This window comes from Mustela nivalis, assembly GCF_964662115.1.
Source record: "Mustela nivalis genome assembly, chromosome: 6".
Lineage (NCBI taxonomy): Eukaryota > Metazoa > Chordata > Mammalia > Carnivora > Mustelidae > Mustela > Mustela nivalis.
This window is the reverse complement of record NC_139025.1, coordinates 102638331-102665142: the sequence shown is the minus strand read 5'-3', so window position 1 is coordinate 102665142 and position 26812 is coordinate 102638331. Positions and strand designations below refer to the sequence as shown.

Sequence of the window (26812 nt, the reverse complement as noted above, 5' to 3'; positions counted from 1 at the left end):
CACATCTTTTCTCCTAAGAAAATAAAACAAGTAGAAACCAACTTTAACAGATGAAGTCCAACTCCGAGACATTCATTCTCGGAAGGCAGGCCTTCCTGGGTGAGGGGGGGCAGACAGAGCTTTCTCCAGTTATAGTTTGTAGGCAGAGAGATTCCCAGGGGAAGTGGGTGAGGAAGTGGGGTTCCTGGCCAGTCCTAAGGGGTCTGGGGACTGGATCTATGAGCCCAAAGAGACAATCGCTGCCTCAGACTCAGAAATTAGCTCTACTAACCCAATAAAGAGCTAAACAGCCATAAGACTCCTTTAGTGGTTATTTTCATTCACAGGGCTTAAAGAAGACCCAGAAACCAATTTCTCCTCACCCACAGGCCTTGATGCCACAACCCTGAGTTCCAGCTCCTTTCTCCTCAACAATTCCCCCTGCCTCCCATCTCACAGCAGTCCGCAGACAAAAGGCCCTCTTGACTGGCCAGAAGTAATCTCAAAGGAGGTCTACCTCCCCTTGGTTCTCATGGCCTTATCAGCCCCTTTGGGTCACCCCAGGGCTGAGGAGGGCAGACACACCCAGTCCTGGGGTCAGGGCTGACGTACCAGGATCCTGCCTGTAGCTACTCGCCCATGTTTACACTTGGGGCTGCCTCTTCCTCCCAAGACCCTCAGTCCTGGGTGAAGGTTGCCTGCCTCTTGTTTGTTAGCTCATGTACCCTGTGGAAGTTTCTGTTCTCTAGTTCAAAACCCTAAATCGCTTGATAGGCATGGTGGAAAGAGCACATGCGAGGCAGCCAGGCAGACGTGGGTTTGAATCCCGGCCCACCGCTGACTGGCTCTGGAGCTTTGGAAAGGTGACTGTCCTGGGCCTGGTTTCCTCATCCCTAAAGGGTAGCTAGCTAATGTCTATCACACAGTTTTGCAAGGATTTGTACTCAGACATGGGAAGCTCCTGGAATATGATTGGTGCTGAATGAGCAGTGGTTATTATAATAATGGCTTGTCATTGCCTCCCCACCCCACCAAACTCTAAGGCCTCGTCCCTCCAGACCTGGCTCTTGCCACTTCCAGCTCCCACGTAATCATTTAGCAGAGTGTCCTGTGCTCGGACCTTCCAGTTCTGAGCCAAGCCAGGCCTCGCCACTATGGTACACAGAGCTGGCAAACAGAAAGCACTCAGAGCAATTAAGTGTTTGTTTACTTAGAAAAAAAAATCCTGAAATCTCAAATGACTGGAATTTTTCCCACCACATTCTGCTTTCATGCACACAAATCAATAAGGAAACAAGCTTAGATCAGGGTTTATTCAGAAAAAGTAACTTCTCCCTGACAGACTTTTCTCTTGATGACACAATGTTCAGCAGGCAAAACACAAAGGTCTAAGGTCCTTGGGAGAGTCAGAAATTTTCTTCCAACTCATCACAGAAAAATAGTTTATTTCTAATACGTTGCCCTTTTATAATTATAATTATAAAAGCAATATGGAATCCTTGCAGGCGGTGTGGAAAATGGGAAAAGTATATGAAAAATCCAAACGAGGAACAATTTATAGAATTTATAGACAATCTATAGAATGTCATGGGGGATGTTTTGATGTTTTTCTTTGCATTGTCTTCTCTATAGGCCTAAAGCATGTAAGTATCCATTTATTTAAAAGTGAACAGATGGTAATCTCAGGAAACAAACTGAAGGTTGCTGGGGGGTAGAGGGGAAGGGAGAGGGTGGTTGGGTGATGGACATTGGGGAGGGTATGTGCTATGGTGAGTGCTGCGAACAGTGTAAGTCTAATGATTCACAGACCTGTACCCCTGAAGCAAATATAGATTATATGTTAATTTTTTTAAAAAGTGAACAGATGAATATGTAGTCCAGCCAGAGGCCTCAGGAAAGCAGCGGGAAACTGCCCATGAAGGCTTCCTTGTCCTGTTTTCCCTTCTCCCTACCCCTAAACAACTGATTTGTTAATGACACACCTCCACATTGCAAAACTACATTTCATCTTATCAGGACCTGGTGAACTCTGACCCTCTTGGGGGTGTTAAAGTAGTCATCTCCGCTTTCCATTTTTGTGTCACAGGGTCAATATTAACTAGCTGTGTTGCTAAAACAGGCCCTGGGCATGGCCTCGGTGCCAAACATCACTGTCTAATCTCAGCAGCAGCAGTCCCAGTGGTACCAGATGCCTTCCCGTGCCACGGGCCCTAGCGCCAAGTCAGCGACTCCTGCCCCGACTGAGCACGTGGCCTCCAGCCTGGCAAGGTTGCCTCATATAATCATAGTCCAAGAGGCTAGTGCCAGGTGACACACAGATGTTAGATATGGGGGAGGGGTGCCTGGGTGGCATAGGGGTTCAATGTCCAACTCTTGGTTTTGGCTCAGGTCATGGTCTCGGGGTCTTGGGATTGAGCCTTGCACTGGGCTCCTTGCTCAGCATGGACTCTGCTTGGGATTCTCTCTCCCCTTCCCTCTCCCCTCCTGCTGTGCATGCGTGCGCTCTCTCTCTCTCAAATCAATAAATAAATCTTTAAAAAATATATTAGAGATGGGGAAATTGAGGTCATGAGGACTTGCCTAAACACAGGCAGCCTGGACCCATCCACTCCACACCAGCACTCTCTCTCGCTGTCCTTTGGTCAACCGCCTCGACATGGAGAAACAGCAGAGACAGAGATGGAAGGTGTGCACAGACCCTCTTTTATCAGGCCTCTCCTTGCCAGGTAAAGGTGTTGCTCTGAGATGGTCCCTTTCACAGGGCGGGGGGAGGAGGGGTGTCTTCCCAAGAGTGGCCTGGTCTCTTACAGTGACAATTAAGGCTATACCACGGCATCATCAACTCCCCTGTCTCCTGCTGGGTCGCATGTCCCCGCCTCCTCTGGGAAGGATCTCCCTGTAGCTTTTGAAGAACACAGACTGTCCGGTAGCCCCAAGGGAGTCAGAGGCTTAAAAGGAAATACCTATAGGAAGGAAATGTGGGAGAATTATGGAATTATGTCAGGGGTAGATCCCTGACAGCAAATCTCTTGAAGAAAGCCCCTATTCTTGAGAATACCTCCAGTACTGAAAGGAGTAAGTGTTTCTGTGCAGTAGTAGAGAGAGCAAAGGACCTGGAGTGGAAAGACTTGCATTCAGGTTCCTGTTGCACCACCAACATGCTCCATGGCCCAGACAGGAACACGGTCTTGCCCAGAGCACAACATCTTAGTGGCCCAAGTGGGACCTGCATCAAGTTCTCTACTCCAAGTGCAGGGCTATTGGCTCGGATGCCACAAATGAGGCTTTCTGCTCCTCTTAACCTCAGCCCCAAGAATGCCCCAACCCCGTTCTGGAACTTCCACAGCAACAGGACTCCTCATCGTCTCCTCAGCTGAGATTGATACCTGCATAAGGGGAAGTGCCTACACTTTCCCTCCCTGGAATCAGATACCGGGCTTGGCCTCAGAGAAGCAGGCTGCACCACTTCCCTGAGAAGCAGGAATAGGACAGAGGCCACCAGGCTAACCCCAGTGCAGGAAGAAGCTGTGCTGTGGGGCCGTTCTGACCCACGACAGGGAGAACAAGCGAGCATTCTCTACAGCTGCTGTCAGACAGCTCTGCACACTTGGCCTGCTCCCCTGCTCCGCCCCCTCCAGGCAAGAAAACAAAGAGGGTCGTGTGAGCAGGGCTGTGAGGCAAATGATGCTGCATTTCTACCTTCTCTTGGGCTTGTAGACACAAACAAGCCCTTGGGGCTCAGCACGGATTATGGTTGTCCCAGCCCCTGTGTTTGTTGACTGTCTCCTGTGGACCCGCCCCCGCTACAGATCCTGGGAACACTAGGAAAGATACACCTTGGCCCTAGTCCTCAAAGGGTTCACAGTCTGGCTTGGGATACAGAATGAACTTCCAGATAGCCTTCTGCTTTAGAGCAATTATGTGCGAGGCACAGACTCTAAGGGCTATGGTTCCTCGAAGCTGGAGAGATGGACAAGGCTGGGGGAGGTACCATGAAAGGCTGCAGTAATAGGAGGCATTTTCACTGGATTTGAGGACTCAGGAGAACGAGGGCAAGAAAGGAAGGGAGATGAGAGAGAAGGTGATCCAGAAGGAAAAAAAATCTCATTAAGAGGCTTGGATATGGGGACGCCTGGGAGTCTCAGTTGGTTAAGTGTCTGACCCTTGGTTTCAGCTCAGGTTGTGATCTCAGAGTCATGGGATCAAGCCCCAAATAGGGCTTCACGCTCAGTGGGGAGACTGCTTGAGATTCTCACTCTGTCCCTCCCCCGTTCTCTCTCTCTCTCCCTAAAATAAATAAAAATTTTTAATCTTTTAAAATTTTTTAAAAACTTGGGGGGAAAAGGCTTGGACACAAGAAACAACAAGTGTTAGCAAAGATACAGAGAAAAAGAAACATTCATGCATTGTTGGTAGGAATGCAAACTCAGACAGTCACTTTTGAAAACAGTATAGAGGTTCCTCAAAAAGTTAAAAATAGAAATACCCTACACCCAGCCATCGCACTACTGGGTATGTAGCCCCAAAATACAAAAACACTAATTCAAAAGTATACAGGCACCCCGATGTTTACAGAAGCATTATCTACAATAGCCAAGATACAGAAGCAGCCCAAGTGTCCATCAATGGATGAATGAACAGATGTGGCATCTATATACAATGAAATACTACTCAGCCATAAAAAAGAATGAACTCTTGCCATTTGCAGGGACATGGATAGAGCCAGAGAGTATAAAGCTAAGTGAAGTAAGTCAGAGAAAGACAAATACCACATGATTTCACCCATATGTGGAATTTAAGAAACAAACAAACAAACAAACATGAGCAAAGGGGAAAAAGAGAGAGAGAGAGAGAGACAAATCAAGAAATGGGCTCTCAGGGCACCTGGGTGGCTCAGTTGTTAAGCGTCTGCCCTTCAGCTCAGGTCATGATCCCAGGGTCTGGGGATCGAGCTCTGTGCTGGGCTCCCTGCTCAGCGGAGAGCCTGTTTCCCCCTCTCCCACTCCCCCTGCTTGTGTTCCCTCTCTCTCACTGTCTCTCTCCATCAAATAAATAAATAAATAAATCTTTTAGAAAGAAAGAAAGAAAAGGAAAGGAAGGAAGGAAAGAAGAAAGAAAGAGTTCTCAATTATAGAGAACACACTGATGGTTACCAGAGGAGAGGGGGTGGGGGGATGGGTGAAATAGGGGACGGGGATTAAGGAGGGCACTTGTTGTGATGAGCACTGGGTGATATATAGAATTGCTGAATTACTATATTGTACACCTGAAACCAATATCACACTGTGTGTTAACTAACTGGAATTAAAAGTTTCAAAAAATGTAAAAATAAAAGGCTCGGACAGGGGAGCATAGCAGCTAGAGTACAGAAAATATGGGAAGTATTGAGACTTTATTTATTTATTTGAGAGAGAAAGAGCATGAGAAAGAGAGAAAGAGAGCACAGGTGGAGGGGAGGGAGAGGGAGAGAGAGAAGCAGGCTCCCGATTCGGGGCTTGATCCCAGGACCCTGAGATCATAATCTGAGCAGAAGGCAGACACCTAACCGACTAAGCCACCCACGTACCCTACATCCTTCAGTTTAATCAATCAGGCACTTATTCCTGACTCTGTGTCTAACAGGTGATAGGGAAGACATAGCTTGGATAGTCTTGAATCACTTTCCCTGCAAAGAGGACACGAAAGCAGCAACGAAAAGCTAAGGCAAATAAGTCAGAGCCAATATACCTGCAGGCACAGAGTAATCACCCAAGTCCCAGTTAACATCTGGCTATGGGGCAATCTCACATCAACAACAGAAAAGGCCCAACACTGTCATCAGTAAATGAGTGCCTGCTGCCATTAACAGTTTAAGTTCTATTCTCAGTTAATGGCCGTGTTCCTCAAAGTCCTCCACAAAGTTTTCCCAGACTTATTTTGGGAAGCTCTTGTTCAGAAAGAGCTTCCTAAAGCCAGCATTAGTGGGAATTAGGACTTGAGCTAGAATACATGCAGGTATGTGTCACTTCACCTAACAGACAGGATCCCTAGAGCGAACTTTGCCTGACTCCCATGCCTCCTTCTCCATCCAGGTCCCATGAACCTTTCTTCTAGCTTAAAACCAGCAAAAAGTCCAAACATCGGAGCATGAAATACTTAAAAAGCAATATGTTCTCTATAACATAAGAAGTACATGTTGAATGTTTTTTTCGAAGATACAGAAAAGTATAAATAAAACACTGTTGCGGGGCGCCTGGGTGGCTCAGTGGGTTGGGCCTCTGCTTTCGGCTTGGGTCATGGTCTCAGGGTCCTGGGACTGAGCCCCACATTGGGCTCTCTGCTCAGTGGGGAGCCTGCTTCCCTCTCTCTCTGCCTAGTTGTGATCTCTTTCTGCCAAATAAATAAATAAAATCTTAAAAAAAAAAAAAAACAACTGTTGAATCATCCACAATCCTACCCTCCCCTCCTTCCCCGCCCTGGCCAGTCCTGTAACCAATACCATTACATCGGCTAGCTTAGATTTTTGTCCATCCTGTGTTTGCTGTCCTGGACTTTCCCATGGCTTGCCAGCCAGAACCAGTCATCTAGCTTCCAAGGGACCACCCCCTGCAAACATACCTTGCATGCTCCTGTCCCTTTGGGAAGCTCTTTACTTACTGATATCTGGAATGCCCACCCTCCCAATCAACCTATCTGAATTTCAACCACCCTTCAGTGCCCCACTTTTTTCCTACCTCCCAAAATCTTCATCGGCTATGCCAGGTCATGGAGGTAGCCATGTTCTAAACTGGAAAAAGGGAACTGCAGACCAGAGAAGAGGAGAAATGTGACCAAGGTCATGGCGCAAAACCAGAAGAGAGACTACAGAGTGGAGCCAACTGAAATCAAACTCATCTGAACACTTATGCTGCATCTACCTCACGTGGATCACCGTGTGAGGCACTAGGAAGTAAAATAGAGTGGCCTCCAGACCCTGTGATCAGAAAACTCACCGGACTGTGACCTGGTTTGGGACAGCTTTTCATCAAGGGGTAGCACAAAACTCAGTGAAAGCTGACTTGCGGGCAAATAATGACAAGGGTGGCCGCATGTGTTGTGTGACTGTAGCACTTCCAACCCAGCCCACAGTCAGCAGTCAATGCGCAGGCAATTGTCTGGGTGGGCCTCTAAGAGGAAGCAGCTGGAGCAAGGCTCCATGCTCGGGTGAGAGTGGATAACACAGGGAAAGCCTGCTACTCGAGTTCTGTGAAGGAAAGGTAGTCACTGGAAGGATCCACGCAGGAATGGGAAGTGAGCCTAGAGGCCACAAAGGCATTAGCTCGTGGAATCAGGCCTCTTCAGTGGCCACTCCATTCCCTCCTCACCCTCCGAGTCAAGTCTCAGAGAGAGGCCATTTAATTGGCTTTTAGCTAAGTTATCATGGCTCCTAGTAGGCAGAGCTATTTAAGGCCCCCCCATAGGATACTAGCTAGCCAATGAATGGGTAGCTTGGGGTCAATCGGGAGCTACCCCTGCACAAGGACCAGCCCAGTTCCACTCTACCGGGAAGGGGGCAGTGAGGGACATGGGGTAGGGGAGAGGGAAGAGAGTAGTTCTAGCAAGAAAGGAATGTTGAGTACGGTAGACACCACGCACAAGCAGGGGTGGGGAGGTCAGGGGGGAGGAGGTGGGGGTGCATGGCATCTCAGCAGGGGTCTAGTGTGAGCAAAGGCAAAGAGGTAAGATGAACATAGCCAGGAGAGGATAATATGGAGATTTGCTCCTTCAGGAGTCTCATGATCAAATGAGGTAACAGAGAAGCTGCCCTACCCAGTTCCTCCCCATAAGGCCTTCAAAACAACTGACTACCAGGCTTTTAGCAAAGTGGATGAACATATTGTGACCATTTGCTGGACACTTCCCAAATGCCAGGCCATGCCCTTACATCTATGGCAGGAATGGGGAAAGTGGTATTTTTTTTTTAAAGATTTTATTTATTTATTTGACAGAGAGAGATCACAAGTAGGCAGAGAGAGAGAAGGAAGCAGGCTCCCTGCCAAGCAGAGAGCCCGAGGCAGGACTCAATCCCAGGACCCTGAGATCATGACCTGAGCTGAAGGCAGAGGCTTAACCCACTGAGCCACCCAGGCACCCGAAAAGTGGTATTTTGAAAGCTGCTCCAAGCTGTTACCATGGAGAGAGAAGACTTCATCATGGGGGCCAGGTGGGTACAGGTCAGAGATAGCTTTTGTATGGGAAAAACTTTAAAGGGCCTTTGATTTAGGATAAAAAAACAAAAACAAAACACGGTCCACTCAGGGACAGGTTGTCACAACAAGGAGCTAACCTGGCAGCATCTAAAGGAAAAACGGGTCTCCAATGGTTAGTAAGTATGAAGGACAGTAGCAGATTTGGGCCCCAGAGAGGGGTGCTAGAAGGCCCCAGCATCATGGCAGAGGTCAGGTATCAAAGGAGCAGAGGGGTCTGCTACCACCCTTTAAGCCATCTCTGTGGAGAAATTCCTCTCATTACCCCCAAGCCTTGTGTGAAACTCAGCATACTCTGCAACCAATCTTGGTGGTGGGGGAGGCCCTCAGAAATGGGCCCGAGTCCATGTGTGCGACAAGGTCACAGAGGGAGCCCAGCCTTGTCTCCAAGAAGGAAGGGGCCCCTGAGCCCAAGGCCCTGAGACATGGAGGAGGATGTGAGTCCTCCCTGGGGAGAGCCTGAAACACTAATGAGGAGGAGGACTTCCTGTTACCCAGGAATGGAATGCTCATTATTCTTATTTGGACATTAAAGAATGGGACTCCAGAAGGCCGGAAAACATGGAGAGACTCAGACTCTACCATGTGGTATTTCAACAATCCTGTGAGACAGGGACCATCTTAGGACGAGGAAACAGAGCCTACAAGAGTGCACCTGCCTGAGGTCTAAAAGCTCACAGTGGCAGAGTCAAAGTCAAACCTGGGCCTGGTGGCTCTCACACCCAGGAGGGTCCTTGCCAGGTTAGGGCTCGTCAGTCTCCTGCCCTGAGCCTGTCCTCCTGTCGACACCCCTCAGCTGCCCTTCTCCCCCTCTGCCCTGTCTTCTCAGTTGGGAGAGAAGTGGGGCTCTCCTCCAAAAGACTGGTAGGAATGCTTTGCCTTCTAGAACTGCACTGTAGCTAACCTTGCCCCTTTAGCTTGTGGGTCCTTCCCAGGGTGCCAAATTAGCCTCACCCCGAGAAAAGAAGGACATTTCATCATCACCCTCCAGGCTCTGTGGCCAGGCCACCAGGGGCCAGTAGCTCAGGATTCAAGATTAGGGTCCTCAGGGTTAGATGCTGGCCACCAAGGGCCAGGGATGAGCAGGGTGGCAGTGCCAGCCCTAGAGACACACCAGATGCAGGACAACTGGGCTCTCAGCAGCTCTCCTCTAACAGCCCACAAAGAGTAGGAAACAACTGTCTAGACCTCCCTCCCTGTCCTCTGGAGTGGGCCTGAGGGTCTCAGGCAGAAAGAAAATTCTGGGCAACTTGGTACCTCAAAGGGAGCACCAGACCAGGAGTCAGAGTCATGGGCTTAAATCCCAGCTCTGACACTTACCATGGCAAGTCAGCCAAGCTCACTAAACTCCAGCTTCCTCATCTGCAAAATGAGAGAAAGACCTATCACCCCATAGGCAGCAAGAGGACTAATCCAGGTAATGAACCCCTGTGTCTAGTGCAGGATCAGATTTAGAGGAGACACTTAATTCCTAATGCCCAGAGTGCCTTTCCCTTCTTCCCACTCCCACTTCTCACTCTCTGAGAAGGACAGGATTAACTTAGTGACTCTGAAACCACTTTCTCGGAGGTTCCTCACAAGCTCTGAGAGGGAGGGCAGGGAAGAGGGACAGGTAGACCTCTGCTTACCCCTTCTTCCTTCTTTTCCATAATGGCCCTTTCAGACTTTGATCGGTTTACAGCCTGTCCCCCACCCCATAATAATCCACTTTTTAAAAGTCTTGTTGTGGGGTACCTAGGTGGCTCAGTGGGTTAAGCCTCTGCCTTCAGCTCCGGTCATGATCTCAGGGTCCTGGGATCAAGCCCCGCATCGGGCTCTCTGCTCCGTGGAGAGCCTAGTTCCTCCTCTCTGTCTGCCTTCCTCTCTGCCTACTTGTGATCTCTCTCTGTCAAATAAATAAATAAAATGTTAAAAAAAAAAAAAGTCTTGTTGCTTAAATAGTAAACTCTACTGAAATAAATCAGGAGTAGTCAAATTTTTTCACAAAGAGCCAGATAGTAAATAGTTCCTGCACTGTGCACCAAGAAGCAAAATCAAGGTATGTGTATAATGAAGAAGAAAACAACATCTACACAAATTTTCAGTTGATGAAATTTAAAATATAATAAGGAGTTTTATTTTATTTTCATTTTGTGTGGTTTTGGTAGTACAGATCTTCCAAGGAGAAGAATGGAATATTTTGGGGGGAGGAACAATATTTTGTTTATCTGGGGTCCAAAGTCAATGTTTCCTCTCATCAAATCTGTTGGAACTCTTCATCTGTAAAACCTGTTCATAGTTCCAAGGCCACTCAAACAGGTGGCAGACCAGGTATAGCTTCAGGGCTCTAGTTTTCCGTCCCCTGGTCTAGACAATGTAGGAGCCCTTGCAGATTGGAGTTCTTAGGCTCTAAAGGCTGGTGAAGACTGCTTGGGAGTCTGGGGCAATCCCCCAGAGAGTCACTGAAGGCCACAGCCATCACCCCTGTGGGAAAATCTAGAAGTTTCAGTGTCTCCCACGACCTCCCACCTGCACTGCCAGAGGCTGGGTTGGTTTACTGCAGCTAAGCGAATGAGTACCTCAGGACCAGATTCCTACCACTAGCCTTGCCTCTTCTCCTTCATGTGGGTTTCCTCAGCAAGAAGTACAGGGAAACAACACTCTCTTCTCCTCTGCCCTCAAAAGCAGTCCCCTCCCCAGGAAACTGCTCTGCCAGAGCTCTCAAAAAGCTTTCTTAGAGACCCCTTCCAGCCAGTTTCTATAAGTATGGACAAAGGCACGGAACCTTCTACTAGAGTTCTGTGGTCTGAAGACCAGTGTCACCTCTGCCTCTGAGGGGAGGGAGGCCACAGGGAAGAGCTCTCTACCTCTGGTCCTGGCAAGGCTGGGTCACATACCTTCCCCAAGCCTCACCGGCATCATTTATAAAATGGGAATGATTATATTTGCCTTACCTGCCTTGTGTTGCTCTCAAAACTTCAAATTATCCAATGACTGGAAATGTAATGAAATATAAACACCATGAAGGAGAGCAAAGACACATAGAGAAACCAAGTTTGGAACTGAGGGAGAAGCACAGAAGACCTGACCCCTTTAAATTAACCCCACTGTGAAAACACAAATGTTCCTTTACGAAACTCTCTAAGTACCAAAAGCACACAAAAACAATGAAAGCCTATCGACAAAGCCACATAGAAATAAGCACCTCCTGGTGACCTGGTAAACTGATTGAGTATCTAGTTTCAACCATTACACAAATCAGTCATAACCTTCGACCGGGTATTCCACCGCTGGGCATACGCCCAGCAGAAATAAGGCAGAGAGGAAAGTAAGCAAATGCGTCCACAGAAACATTTATTTTTAGTAGTGAGAAACAACAGGGGGAACTTAAGCACACTGGCAATGTCCCTACAGCAGAATGCTATGAAGTTAACAGATGTATATGGACTGTACTGTGTCTGTTTATTTTTTTAAGGCTAGCATTCTTCAAAAATGTCAGAGTCATGATGGCCCTAAGGTACCGTTCCAGATTCAAGGAGACTAGAGGGACACGTGGGTGGCTCAGTTGGTTAAGCAGCTGCCTTCGGCTCAGGTCATGATCCCAGCGTCCTGGGATTGAGTCCCACATTGGACTCCTTGCTCGGCAGGGAGCCTGCTTCTCTCTCTGCCTCTGTTGCCACTCTGCCTGCCTGTGCTCACTCGCTCTCTTTCTCTCTCTCTCTCTCTGACAAATAAATAAATAAAATCTTTAAAAAAATAAAATAAAATAAAGGAGACTAAAGATATGGCAACAAAACACAGTGTATGGTCTGCACTGGATCTTGTTGTGCAGGGAGAAAATGGCCATAGAGAACACTAACGGAGGGGCGCCTGGGTAGCTCAATGGGTTAAGCGTCTGCCTTTGGCTGAAGTCATGATCCTGGAGTCCCGGGATCGAGTCCCGCATCGAGCTCCCTGCTCAGTGGTGAGTCTGCTTCTCCCTCTCCCTCCGCCCACCCCTCTGCTTGTGCTCTCTCTCAAATAAGTAAATAAAATCTTTAAAAACAAACAAAAAATAACACTAATGGAACCATTGACAAAACTGGAATGAGGTTGACAGTGTAGATAAAAATATTATATCAGAGTTAAGTGTCCCGAAGCTGAAAACTGTTCTGTAGATATAGAAAAAGAGCAGTCACGCCCTTAGGAGATCCATAATCAAGTCGTAGGGGATAAAGAGGCATCATGTCTGCAAAGTGCTTTCAAATGGTTCAGAAGCAATAACAGATGGTCAGATAGACAGAAAGGAAGGAGAGAGGAGGGAGAGGAGGGGGAGAGGGGGAGGGAAGGAGGGATGAAGGGACAAAATGTTAAAAAATCAGTGCATCTGAATAAAGGATATGTGGGATTTCTGTTATTCTGATAACTTTTTTATTAAATTTGAAATTATTTTGAAGCAAAAAATGCTTAAGTTATATGGAGTCGGGATACATGGAACGGTGTATATAAAACAGGGTCGAGTGGAAAACAACACAACACAAATATCCATGCTGGTGGTGAAGTGGAAAAGAGTGTACACAGTAGATATAGGTATATAATGGTTTCAGTGATACCCCCCACCAGCTCTTAGAGTTTTCCTAATGCAAACTGAGCTCAATGACACCTACCCCTCAGGGCGAGCGATTTGTCCCATGTGCCAGCTTCTGACAGAAGCGTGGGCAATGCAGCCACTTTGTTCGAGTGGCTCTGTGCTTTGTTTTCCTAACAATGGGTGATGAAAGCGCCTCCCTCCTTCTTCCATGGCCTCTGGCACTCAGGGCCCTCTGCTGTCGCCTGTCCTTCCGACAGCCCCACCCTTCAACCCCCACCATGTGTCTTCTTGCCCAAGCCCAGGCCTGCTGCTCCCCAGTCCCTGGCAGAGCCCTAATCTTGGAGTGGTTACCTGCCGCCTCCTGGACTAGACTGAGGAGCTGTCCTGCGCAAGTGATAACCTCCTCCTCTGAACAACTGGCACATGTTTTTAGGGTCCCCCTATTAGCTTATGTCCTGTTCCATCTCATTTCATTTGAGGACAGCACTCCTGTGCCCCAACTGAGCCTAAGCTCTTCTGGGGCAAGGCCTGAGCCCCAAGTGTCCTGTACCCATCATGGTGCCCATCGCCAGTGGGTGCCAGGAAGGATCATTGGACTGTGATAATGACCTAGAGTATGTACATGAACGTACGCATCCACACACCCCACTCATCTTTCAGAAACACTGGCTTGCTCAGAGCATAGCTACGGCCCAAAGGCTACCTTGCCACTAACACCAAGCTGAGAGCTTCCTGCGCCTAAAGAAACACCAAGCTGAGAGCTTCCTGGGCCTAAAGAAGACAAGCTTGGTGCTAGTGGCCAGGAAGCCTTTAGGCATGAGGGACAGAGTCCCCTGTAGAAGTTCTCTGAGCCTCAGTTTCTTCATCTGTGAAGTGGAAATGTGATCCAGCTCATACTGTTCTAGAACAATAGGAACTACCCGGCACAGACATTGATGTGAGCACAGAAGACTCTTACCACATGTCAGCCACGTTCACCTTCCCAGCAACAGGAAATATAAGCATGTATGTGATCAGAAAGGCACAAAAATCCCAGCCCAGGGCAGCAGATAGGGCTCTGCCCAGCAAAGTTCCTGGCTTTTATTTCTGTCTTTCTCTGAGTTTTGCTGTGTTGCACAAAATGTAATTTCCCAGTTGACTTCTCCTTCATACGGTATATCTTAATTTCTTGAGGCAGGTACCTAACATTTTGGAGACCGAGTCTCTCCATCTATAAAATGGAGCAATAACTACTTCACAGGATATGACAAGGATTAAATATAATAATGTGTGTCCATGAAATGGAGGTAATTATTGCATTTTGTTTTCTGCTTGGTGTTTGCGAAATCCTGGTCGTTCATGGATTTCAAGGCCTGTGGTACTAGGGACACGTGGCTGAGATTTTCTGCCTCAGATTTAACTCAGGGGAGGTTCCAGACAGCGCTGCTGCTCAGTGAAGGGTATCTGGGGGAGGGGAGCACTTCTCAAGTGTAAAAGGCCTGCTCTGGACACTACAGAGGGGAGCCCAGTCGGGAGGAAACCTCGGTAGGGAGACGGCTACTGGAACCCTTTCAGGTAACACGAAGTATGATGACCTGAGCACTTAATAGGGATGTGGGTCCAGAATAAGGGGTAATTAAATACCCCTTATTAATTAAGGGGATATTAACTATTAATTAAGGGGATAGAGTAGGTTCGGGTGGGTCAGACAGCTTTTCTGGGGAGACAGCATTTGACCTAGACCTTGAAGGAAAGAGCAAGGAGACATCACAGAAGTTGTTGGACTCTCTGGCCTCCATCTCAGTGCTACAGTGATACTCGAAATAAGAACCTGGTCAGGGAGGAGAGAGGCGATGGGGCTTAAGGAGAGCGTTTGTCATGGTAAGACCTGGGGGTTGCATGGAGGTGTTGAATCACTCTATGGTACACAGGAAACTAGTATTACATTCCCTGTTAACTAACTGGAATTTAAATACAAATGTAAACAAACAGAAAACAAAATAAGAGAACCTGCCTTCAAAGAGCGGACAGCCTGGTACACACAAATGTGAGAGAGGCCTCACCTAGGCAGTCCCAGGGCCATGAATGCTACCCTGCTCTCCACGGCCTCCCCAGCCTGACCATTAGCCCAGGGAATGTTAACTCTGAACATATGTGCCTCAAGCAGACACAAAAGAGGAGGGGCTGTGTGGGCATGAGAAGTAGCCCTGGAAAAATAAGAAGGTAGAACTCAGAAATAAAAATAGTTGCTGAGTTAAGGCTGCTAATCTCTCATTGGCTTAACTTGCCTTCTTCAGTTCTTTATGTTAAAAAAAAACTTTCAGGGACGCCTGGGTGGCTCAGTTGGTTGGACGACTGCCTTCGGCTCAGGTCATGATCCTGGAGTCCCGGGATCGAGTCCCGCATCGGACTCCCAGCTCCATGGGGAGTCTGCTTCTCTCTCTGACCTTCTCCTCGTTCATGCTCTCTCTCACTGTCTCTCTCTCTCAAATAAATAAATAAAATCTTTAAAAAAAAAAAAAAAAAAAAAAAAAAAAAAACTTTCATCCAAAATAAGTCTCATAGATCTCTAAATAGTGCTATAAGAAGATAGTCAATGTATTTCATTAAGCGAAAAAACAAAGTTGTAGATTGCTATGGTCATGTGATCCCATCTGGGTCCCTGTATACACTTGCTTTACTTAGAAAAGTTCTGAAAGGGGACAGAAGAAAAATTATCATCAGAGTCCAGCTGTGGGCATGAGACAAGGCAGGAGGGTGGAGGGAGGTGACTTTTTACTTGAATTCTTCAGAACTTTCTGACATTTGCCATGCATTGCTTCTATAATTTAAAAAGGAAATTTTTAATTTAAAAAGAAATAATAAAAGCTCCTTTACTTCAGAGGTCACCTCAGAAACCTTTTCCCAAGGACTGAGACAGGTCAACCTAAACACCTGCTATTGTAGTTTCCTATAGTGCTTTGTGGCTAGACTGGGCCATAGAACCCAGCCTGGGTTTTACACATTCCTGGAGGTCTTGTTTCTCTCCCAAAAGAGGTTGCCCTGGCGAAGCTGAGTATGTGATCTTAAGCACAGGGAACCCCATCAGGTAACTCGGGTCTGGCAGGCAGCCCTATCAATATGGATGTCACAGGGAATTCCTTAGTGCTGCTTAGGGAGGGCGAGGCTGGAGAACAGTGACTCCTTCCCTGGCCCAAGGCTCCTGTCCCCCTACGAAAGGGGATTCTGTATGTTACATGCCTCGCAGGGCACCTTGCACACATAAGCCTCCTGTAAGTAACAGGGCTTGTAGCTGGTGTCTTCGCCAGCAAAGAGGAGACGGGGTGAGGGGTACATGTGGGGTCATGGTGGGGTAGGCTCTTGGACAGAGCTGGAGCTGCAGAAAAAAGTTGAATGAACATATTGGTAAATATTTGTCTGTTTACTGAAGCCAGCACAGTGTAGTTGAAAAGCTTCTTTAAGCTCCACCTTCTATGTTGCTTAGTCTTTGACCTTGGACAAAATCACCCCCCACTTCATCAGCCTCACTTTCCTTGTCTATAAAATTGAGATTGGGACTAACTTCTTGTTGAGATCCAGTTCAGCATAACGTTTTACGATTTTATGTTAATATAACAGTCTAAGTAAAGGAAAGTAATACAAGCACAGGGAAAGAAGAAAGTGCTGATTATTATAGGACAGACATCAAATACGTTAAAATAGTTTCTATTCTTGGGCGTACTTTCCCAGAGGGAGGGCTTATCTACCAGTGCCCTTCCTCTGAGGAACACCACTCCTTCCCAAATGCTCACCTTCCTGACCCTGACACTGCTACCCTACCCTCAGGGTCAAACAGAAAAGACCACCCTGACATATATTCTCCCCACTCACCAGAAACATTTAAATGAGAGCCAAAATGAGTTTGTGCTTTGTGAGTTCTTAGGGTGTGTCAGAACTTAGGGTGTCAGTTCTTAGGGTGTGTCAGAACTCTTCAGGAGAGTCAGACCACCTGTCCCCACCCCTGAGTGACCTTGGACAAGTCACTTCCCCTCTCTGGTCCTAGCCTTAACTAAAAAGAAGGAGTTGGGTGGGTTTTTCTTTCTAAGTCCTGCTCTCGCTCCCCTATTCCCCTGCTCTACCTAGCCCCAGGTACCAAGGCTGGGAGAAGCCAGAATCTACAGGCCAGCATTACTCCAAGCATTCCCAGAAATTGAAGATGATCTCCAACATCCCCAGCAGGCTGGTCCCAAAATGGGAGCACAGCCAAGTGTCTGTACTCGGCACCGTGAGCCAGAAATCAGGCAAGATGCAAGAGCTCAAATGGGCCCACAACCCAGGACCCTCCAGCGTACCCTCCAGGCACGCTGTCCTGATCCAAAGGCGGATTCTGCAGCTTTTCTCACAGATGTCCTCTTACTTGTAGGATCAAGACATATAAGGCCTCCGAAGGAATAAAAAACTTGTGCTTTGGGCACCAGACCAGGACCAGGAGGAGAGTGAAAGATTCCTTGTTGGTTAATGCATGGTTTTAATTAAGGTTTCACACGCCTACAGGAAGATGGACCTAAACATATATGACTTGATATAATTCCATGAAAAGAATGCATCAGTGAAACAAGCACCCAGGTGAAGAAACAGAACAATACCCACGCCCTGGAAACCTTCCTCGTGCCCCCTTCCAGTCACTGGTTCTTCAAGAATAAGCACTATTCGGCTTTTAGCAACACTGATTGATTTTGCCTGTTTTTGAACTTTACACAAACGGACTTAATGCAGCGTGGACTCATTTGAGTCTGGCTTCCTTTGTTCAACATTGGGTTTGTGAGCATGGAAACCAGTGTCAGTCATGTTCACTTGTGCACAGTAAGGACTTGAATGAGGAGTTAAAATCAGTAAGACATCCATGGGTCTAGCCTAAGGTGCTCACCGAGAGCTGAGGAAGCCAGGTTTATGCTCTTCCCAAAATAAGAATGACTCAACCCCATTCTTCCTGCAGACTCCCTCCTAGGGGGCTGCAGAGGTGAGAGGCAGGGCCTCAGTGCCCCAAACGGACTTCAAAGGCCAGAAGCTCTTGTTCATTGAACACTTACCCCATGCCTGGCCCTGTGAGGGGCACCAGAGACTTAGCAGCTCACTTAACCCCGCAATCATGGGCTACATACTGTTGTTATTCCTCTCTAATGCGTACAAGAACAGAGTCCCAGAGAGGTTGAGTAAGTTGTCCTAAGGTTGCACAGCTAGGAAGGGGACACAAATTCCCATCTGTGATGACCCCTAAGGCCTAACATGGCCACCACTCTGTGCTGACAGGAGGCTCACTGGCTGGCTCTGGCCTCCACCCTTGTCTCCAACCCCATGTACTACTGCTTGCCCACGGCTCATATTTCAGCAGGCTCTACCCCACCTTTGAACCTGTGTCCATGCTGTTGCCTTTGCCTACATGTTTACCTCTCAGCTTTTTTTTTTTTTTAAGATTTTATTTATTTGTCAGAGAGAGGGTGAGGGAGAGCAAGTAAGCACAGGCAGACAGAATGGCAGGCAGAGGCAGAGGGAGAAGCAGGCTCCCTGCCGAGCAAGGAGCCCAATGTGGGACTCGATCCCAGGACGCTGGGATCATGACTTGAGCCGAAGGCAGCTGCTTAACCAACTGAGCCACCCAGGCGTCCCATACCTCTCAGCTTTTAAATGAACAGTCACTTCCTCTGAGCAGCAGTCCCTGATCAGTTGGTCTCAAACTTGTGCCCTATACTCTCACAGTCCCTCCTGCTCTCCCCTTGCACAGCTCTTAACACATGTTATAAAAAAAGTTATCCCTTTGGGTCCCCTGCTCATGGGGTTATTACCTTTCTTCACCAATGGATCACAAGCTTTAAAAGGACAGGGATGTGTCTGTCTGTTCACCACTGCCTTGGACAGTAGCCGGCACACAGTAGCTCCTCAATGGCAAGTTAAGTGAAGAAAAGGAGAGGAGGGGAGACAAATAGGACTGTCTCTTCTGAATTGGAGCACTCATCTGCAGACAGCTCTAGCTCCAGCCTACTTGTTGCTCCCGGCAAGACCTTCCCTCCTCCCTGAGCCCTGGTCTCCTCAGTTTTCAGATGAAGAACGTAGAAGAAAGGATCTCTAAAGGCCTTCTAGCTCATCTGGCCTCCTGACCACAAACCCTAGGAGGTCAAGCCATTCCAAAGGCCTGGGGGTTCTGCAGCCTCTTACCCATACCATATCAGAGGCGGGGTTGGCAGGGTGGGGGGGATCCAAAGCTCCCAGGCTATGAGGTACGGACCCCCTTACCCTGTGAGGTACAGACCCACCCACCGGAGAACAAGAGGCCTCTTCCAGCTCTAACAGCCCTGATACACAAAGGTGGGGAGACACAGGACTAAGAAGGAATAATAGGTGAATTCCCTAAAAACCGGCCTCGACTTCCTTCTTCAGAGCCCCCCACCCCAAAAAGGTCCCTTCCAACTCTGCTCTTGGCATGTGCATGGCTGCACCCACTACCAGGCCGGAGCTCCAGGAGGGCAGAAACTCTCCGTGTTTTGCTCATCTTTGTGCCCAGAGCACTGGGCACAGACCCCTCCATGTAGGATGTGGCTAAGGTGAGGCTACTGAATCAAATGCCATGGGCAGGACCTGCCAGGGTCTGCTGCTAAGCTTTCCACCTTCTCCCCCTGGGAAGGACCTGGGAGCACCACATCAGGAGAAGCACGTGGCTTCCCATTCAGAGGTGGACTCCCACTGACCACCTCCCCACCTCTGGCCCTGTCTTCTTCCTATACCTTCTCCAGGCCCTGGATTGTCAGTGGCAGTCAGCTCAGACAGAAGGCTAAGGACGCGTGCCCCTCCTGGGTCTCTGCAGGCCTTCGCTCCCCAACCCAGCCAGTCAGCCAGGACAAGTGCTCCCTGGGCTTGAAGTAATGTACCCTCTTCATGAAGTAAGCCTCCTCTGGCTTTGAAGCTCTTTCTGTTTTGTCTTTAAAAATAAAAGTAAGAGGGGCGCCTGGGTGGCTCAGTGGGTTAAAGCCTCTGCCTTCGGCTCAGGTCATGATCTCAGGGTCCTGGGATTGAGCCCCGCATCGGGCTCTCCACTCAGCGGGGAGCCTGCTTCCTTCTCTCTCTCTGCCTGCCTCTCTACCTGTTTGTGATCTCTCTCTGTCAAATAAATAAATAAAATTAAAAAAAAAATAAAAAAAATTAAAAAATAAAATAAAAGTAAGAGATGGAGCACCTGGGTGGCTCTGTCAGTTGAGAATCCAACTCTGGATCTCAGCTCAGGTCATAATCTCGGGGTTTTGGGATCAAGCCTTGCATCAGGTGCCACACTCAGGTGTGGTCAGCCTGAGGATTCTCTCTCTTCCTCTCCCTCACCCCCCTCCCCCACACATTCTCTCTTTCTCTCTCTCAAATAAATAAATTTTTTAAAATAATAAAAATTTTAGGGGCACCTGGGTGGCTCAGTGAGTTAACCCTCTGCCTTCGGCTCAGGTCATGATTTCAGGGTCCTGGGATCGAGCCCCACATCAGGCTCTCTGCTGTCAAATAAATAAATTAAAAATCTTTTTAAAAATAAATACATACACATTTTAAAATAAAACAAATAAATAAAAGTAAGAGAATATTGGGCCTGAATCCAAGAGTTCTATAAAGAGGGAAGGCCTCCTGTTCGCGTCATGGATATAGTGATGGCCTTCAACCCCACATTTTTATTCTGCTAGGGATGTGAGGGGCTGAGGCTGGGTGTACTGGTGGGCTCACAGGAGTATGCAAGTGCTGTACTTATTGGAAAAGGCATAACAGGTGTGTAGGTACAAACTGGACTGGCCAGACCTTGGCCATGTCACTCTCCAGCTGGGCAACTTTGGGCAATTTGCTTAAACTCTCTGGACCAGCTTCCTTACATGAAAAATGAGAGTGAAATTCAGACTCTAGTGCTGGTGTTCTGTAATCACTGAAGAGCCATTTAAATATTAGCAGATTCTAGAAACGGAAGGCAAAAAGAGAGCTTTGGGGGGTGTCTGGGTGGTTCAGTGGGTTAAGCCTCTGCCTTCGGCTTGGGTCATGATCTCAGGGTCCTGCGATCCAGCCCCAAGTCAGGCTCTCTGCTCAGTAGGGAGTCTGCTTCCCACCTCCCCCCTTTGCCTGCCTCTCTGCCTACTTGTAATCTCTGTCAAATAAATGGATAAAATCTTTTAAAAAAAGAGAAGCAGAAGAAGAAGCAGCAGCAGAAGAAGAAGAAGAAGAAAGCCTCGGAACATCTTCATTTCTTTCCACACAGTAACTACTTTCAGAACTCAGAATTCATCCCTGGCTGCATCTGGGACTTAGCCAAGCTAAAAATGCAACCGATAACTCAGATCCTAGGAACCTTCCTGATGAGGTTTGAGTGGCCTCTTACTCAAGACAAATCCATTTTCAGGAGGATTACTTCACCTCCATTCAGGCACTGGGCTTATGAAACAAAATCCCAAGAGCCATGGAGAATCCCAAGTGGGACTCAGAGAAGAAAACCAACAGGCCAGGTGTGGGTCCAGAGTCTGGGGAGGGCTTCGTGAGCAAAGGAACAGGTGAAACAAGAATCCTTAAGATTTGCCCTTACTGTCAGCCAGGCAATTCGGAAACCACAGGGCCCAAGAATTGTAGTCCCTTCCACTGGCAAGTCGTTATTTCCACAGAGACTGCTATTTGCAGAGCCACACCTGAAGATGAATTCCTCAGGATTGTTTTTAAAGCTTCCCAGGAATCGCATGACAAGCCCGTGCTTACCTGATCAAGCAAACACTGCCCCAGGAGAGGCGTCCCCTCCACCTCTCCCAGCCTCTTACCTGCCCAGCTCCTCTCCGATGTCATAAAAGTCCTCCACCTTCTGCTGCTTGAACGTCTCCATGTTTGGGCTCCTCATTGAGGCCTGGAACATACAGCCCTGAAACCAGAGGAAACCCGAGGTCAGGACAGCCGGGAATATCGGCACAGGCCTAAGAGTCTGGGCCTAAAAGTAATCGGCTGCACAAGAGCTCATAATTTAAAGATAATCCACAGCCCTAGTTCCTCAAGGACTAGCCTGCCCAAGCCTATACTCACCAGTGACTGACAATGTATGGTTCTTACTGATTTCTATCAATCTGAACCTGTTACGGAGACAGGAAAGGAGGCCTCCTCACTTACTTAGATCTGCTCTAAACACGTTCAGAGAAACAGCCCCATGGCCAGCTTTACTGATTTGTTCTCATGAAATTCAGGCTGGCTGAGAAAAAGAGGCAGCCACAAGGCAGGAGAGAGAGCGCTCATCTTTGAGTCAGAAGTTCTGGGTTCGAGTCCCAATTGCCTGAGTCATTTAAACTGCCACACTTAGCTTCCCCATCTGCTAAACAGGTTTATCCTGTTAAAAACCTGCAAATCATGAAATTACTTTGTAAATTCTAAAATGCAGTGGAAATGTGAGGGATTATCATGACCTCAGCTCCCGGAGGGTCTGCGCCACCCAGCTGTGAGTCTAAACTGATTTGTAAACTCTCACTCATCACTCCAAGGGAAAGAGGGACAGGAGTGGCGGAGCAAATTATAGGAGGCACCAGCAGTCAGGGACTGGAGGTTCTGATTCCAATGCAGCCCACAACTAGCTCTGTGACCTCATCTCTTGTCAGAGAGCCTCAGAGTCCTCATCTATAAAATGGACCAACTACCTGCCCAGAGCCCCTCAGTAAGAGCCAGAGGACAACCCTGAGCCATGGAGAACGTTCACCACCCCACCAGAAGAAGACTGTTTGCATCCTCCCCTGGGATCTCCCTGCCCCAAAAAGCTCACCCATTCCTGGGACAGCCCCATGCCACCCTGGACAGCACCCCAAGGGAAGAACCCAGGGCACAGTCTGCAAATGACAATGTTACAACCAGCTGCCTGTGGCTGTGTGTCTCAAGAGTCATTAGCACAGGCCTCTCCAAGCTCATTTTGGCTAGCATTGGCAACTTTTCTTCTGCCTGGCAATCAGATACCAACCACACCCAGGGCTCCATGAGCCCCAAAAGACTGTTTTCACCAGGCTGGGTGGAGGCAGCCTCACACAAGGGTGCGTCTCATCGATGCCAAGTGGCTGAAGCTGTTCCAGCTCCCAGATAATGGGCGCTGCCCCCTGCACACCGTAGCTCTATTACCATGATGCTGCCTACCTCCCTCCCTCCCATGGGCTGCACATCCCTGAAGTCCCCCAGGCAGAGCCAGCCTGGCTCCAGAGCCTAACTCCCGATCACTTGCCAAATTACTGCCTGTTGATGCCCATGGTCCATCAGGCAGCCTCCCTCCTGCTCGGTCTTCACCCAGTGCTAGCCTGAGCCCAGAAAACATGGGCTACAAAAAAGAGCAGGTTCCCAGGGCCCCAGTTCTAGACTACCCTGGGTATGTAGCTGTCTAACCCACACAGGCTGGCACCCTCTGGGCCTCAGTCCCCTCATCTGTAAACGTATATTTCACACAGCCATGTGTGGATCCATTTGTGATTGGGGCATAAACTCATAAGCAAATAAGAAAGGTGATTATTACTGTTAATACATGACTCATCCTGGGCCAGTCTTAGTGTTTCTGCTTCCCACAGCAGTGGAGAAAAGCATTTCAATTCCCTTCTAGAGAAAAGGTTTTGGGATCATCCTAGAAAGTCTGGCTTGACCAAAATCTGAAGCTATACCCTCTCACTAACACACACACCAAACCCCCATCCTGGAAAATTTCCTGAGACTAGCCCAGAGGGTGGCAGAGGACAGCTATCTACCACCTTCTTTGGGGTCAGGCAGGTCCTAAGGGGGGGGGGGGGGGTACTCATTTCACACACCTAGAGGGAAGCAGAAAATTCCAAAAAATTCTTCTGACAGATACCCTGAGACCAGTCCCTAGAACAGCAAAGACCCTCCCCAGAGTAGCTAAGATCCTCCATTAGGCAACAGGCCAGCTCCATTTGCTCTCGGGAGCTGAGCTGGATTCAAAGCAGCCCCCACTCCCAGCAAAATGATGAGCCCCTGCGTTGAGCTCCAGGTGTAGCCAGGGACTAGGGGACAAGGGAGCACCCTGAGGACAAACTAGGACCACCAGTTTGGTCCCAACTAAACTTTCCAGCCTTAGCCCCCTCCCCCAACTAGCCAAATGAGACCATATTCCAGCCAAATGAGACCTTTCCCATTCCCTCAAAACTTTCACCCCTGCCATGCATCAGCTCAAGCTGGGCCCTTTCCATGAAAGGCCCACCTGGAGAGCCCTCCCAGCAAAACCATTTCCTTCGCACAAGACCTGGCTCAAATGCCACCAACTCCGTGAGGCTCCATGACTCTATTTCTCATCAAAACAGATTAAATTCCCCCTCCCCCTTTAAATTCCCAGAGCGGTCTCTTCATACATTTTTAGGGTTAGAGCTTTCATATTTTGGCTCATAATTGTCTGTGTCTAACCCCAAAGGAGAAGGCACAGACCCTACATACCCTACAGGACTGAGCTGGAATCTCAGCTCTATCACTTCTGCACATACTGAGCACAGGACAATTTTTCGGAGCTTCAAAACACTGACATGGAAAATAAGTCTGGACAGTGCCTGTTGGTCACTGTTGGTGACTATGTGGAACAGACAGAACTCTCAGACACTGCCAGGAGAAGCATATTCTGGGACAACCACTTTAGAAATCTGTTGGGCAGTTTCTATGGACATACCCAAGAGAAATGCATGTAGATGTTTTCCAGGATGGTCCATGGTAGAATGTTCACAGCAGCACTATTAGTAATAGCTACAAATTGGAAACAACCCAAGGGCCATCAGTAGAAGAATAAATAAGTAAATTGCGCTATACCCATACAACGGAATTATTCTATAACAATAATAAACTACCACTACGTGTAACCAAATGGATAAAATTCACAAGCTGAAAGAATCCAGACACAAAAGACCACATACTTAAGACCACAACAGACCACTTAGACAAAACTCATCTATGGTGCTAAAAGTCAGAATAGTGGTTTACCCCTGGGTGGGGGGTTATGTCTGGGAAACGGGAGTTTCCGGGTGCTGGCAATGAATACTGTTTCTTGCTCTGGGTTGTGGTTACATGGATATGTGAAATGTGCACTTATTTTGTATGCAATCAAAATTTTACATAATAAAAAATGAGACTAAGATCTACATTATGACAAATGAGATAAACCTGTAAAATGACCTGCATAGTGTTTGGATGGTTCCAACAAATATGAATTCCTTCCTTCCTGCCTCCTGTCTTGGAGCCCCATGAGGGCAGTGGTTGTCACATTCTCACCTATGTCCCTCTGTCACTGCTGGTATATAATAGGCACTCCCTAAATATTTGTTGATTTAAATGTAGGGCCCAGCCTCCCTTCTCTGCTCAGCTGCTTCATCAGGTAAAAACAACTAATAACAACTTAAAGCATTTTCCTAATTATCTCTCCCCAAGAGGAATTTGCATTTTATCAATTTATCAATTCTATCAATTTAGGGACATAAAACTAAAGGGGAGAAATTCCAAGGTGAAATTATAGTCACCAGTTAGGACCCAGAGAAGGCCCCAGGGCACAGGTACCTTTCTGGCCCTGAGAAGATGAAACAACATGGCCGAGGGGAGGGACACAGCTACAGCTTTTGGTCAGAAGCACAGGATGTCTGCTCCAGACATTCCAAGGGTGAAACCCACCTTCATGCCCACATTTCTCTTAATGGAATCACTAGGACTCACAATCCTGCCCTCAACCCTCATAATAGGCAACCCTTCTGAAGTTTAACACAGATTTCCTAGAACCTCACAAAAGGGAACCTCAAAGGCTATCCAGGGGCTTTTTAGACACCAGCATGAGGAAGGAGAAGCAGAGTATCTCCCCCTTTATCTATACAATAAGTTGGGGCTCTGGGTAAGAATTCACTGGTGGCAGGAGGAGCTTGACAAACCACTGCTATCTGGTCTATTATCCACTTGTTGTTGGTTTTTCTTTAATTTTTTTTAAAGATTTTATTTATTTATTTGACAGAGAGAGATCACAAGTAGGCAGAGAGTCAGAGCAGAGAGGGAAGAAAGCAGGCTCCCCACTGAAGAGAAAGCCAAATGTGGGGCTCGATCCCAGGACTCCAGGATCATGACCTGAGCCAAAGGCAGAGACTTTAACCCACTGAGCCACCCAGTCGCCCCTATAATCCACTAGTTTGACAAAAGAAGGAAATTGAGGTCCAGACAGGGGATCCCACAGCTAGCCCACTCCAGCTGTTCTTGTCTGGGCTTCTGAGGACAGCCCCCTCAACCCTCCAGTATAGCACCGGGGTTGGGGAAGCCAGTGGCCTCCGGAGGGACAACTTAGGAGGAAGCCTCCAAGGCTAGAGGATCACCCTGCGGGGAACCCTCTACCCTACTAAATCCTCTCACTCACTGACCCCAGCTCACTCTCCTGGTCATTTGGAGATCCTCATCCCACCTCACCCAGTGTCAGTCAGTGAAATGGGACCATTGCAAGGGGGCAGGCAAGCTTGTCCTCTTATACCTTCCCCCACCTTAGGAATCATCACACTCAGGCTGTGAGGAGACTGCCACAGAAGGGAAGGAGCTCTGGCATTTCAGAGCCCCTCCATGCAGTCAAGCCTCTGACCAGCCCCAATCAAACCCTGATGAGGAAGCTCGGGCCCAGAGATCAGCGATTTGCCTAAGCTGACATGAGAAAACCCATTTTTCTAACGAAGGTCCAGCTCCACTAGACAGCCTGCTCGTTCACCCTCACCTCTAATAAGGAGGGAAACCTCAGGGCGGGGGGGGGGGGGGGGTCAGGGTCAGCTCAGGTCTCATTCCTGCCGGCTGAAAACTTGCTCCAGACCAGCACACACTCACCCCCAACCATACACACCCTGCACCCCCTGTCTAAGCCTCTTCCAAAGCAGCTGAATTATCAGTGGGGTCACTTTACGGTTAAATCGCAACTTGGGAGAAGAACAGGACTCTGAAAGTACTGGTGAAGAGGCCAAGGCACCAGCTCCCCTTAGTCACCAGGAGTCTCCCAGAAATAACTTACAAGGAGGCAGCTGGGAAACAGAGATGAAAACCACAGCAGCAGCCCCCAGCTGCCCTCCACTGGATTCTA

The 26812-nt window shown here is 48.2% G+C and overlaps 1 protein-coding gene across 6 annotated transcripts in view; it reads right to left on the bottom strand.

Moving 5' to 3' along the window:
* Positions 1-26812, bottom strand: part of DAPK2 (death associated protein kinase 2) — a 118723-nt gene that overhangs the window by 90418 nt on the left and 1493 nt on the right. For 5 of the 6 annotated variants that reach the window (XM_082737272.1, XM_082737276.1, XM_082737274.1 and 2 more), the window contains exon 2: positions 21534-21631. In XM_082737272.1, the coding sequence (XP_082593398.1) occupies positions 21534-21631 (98 nt within the window). Of the gene's footprint in view, positions 1-21533; positions 21632-24397; positions 24466-26812 lie in introns of those variants that run through there. The other variant, XM_082737273.1, reaches the window with a different exon arrangement.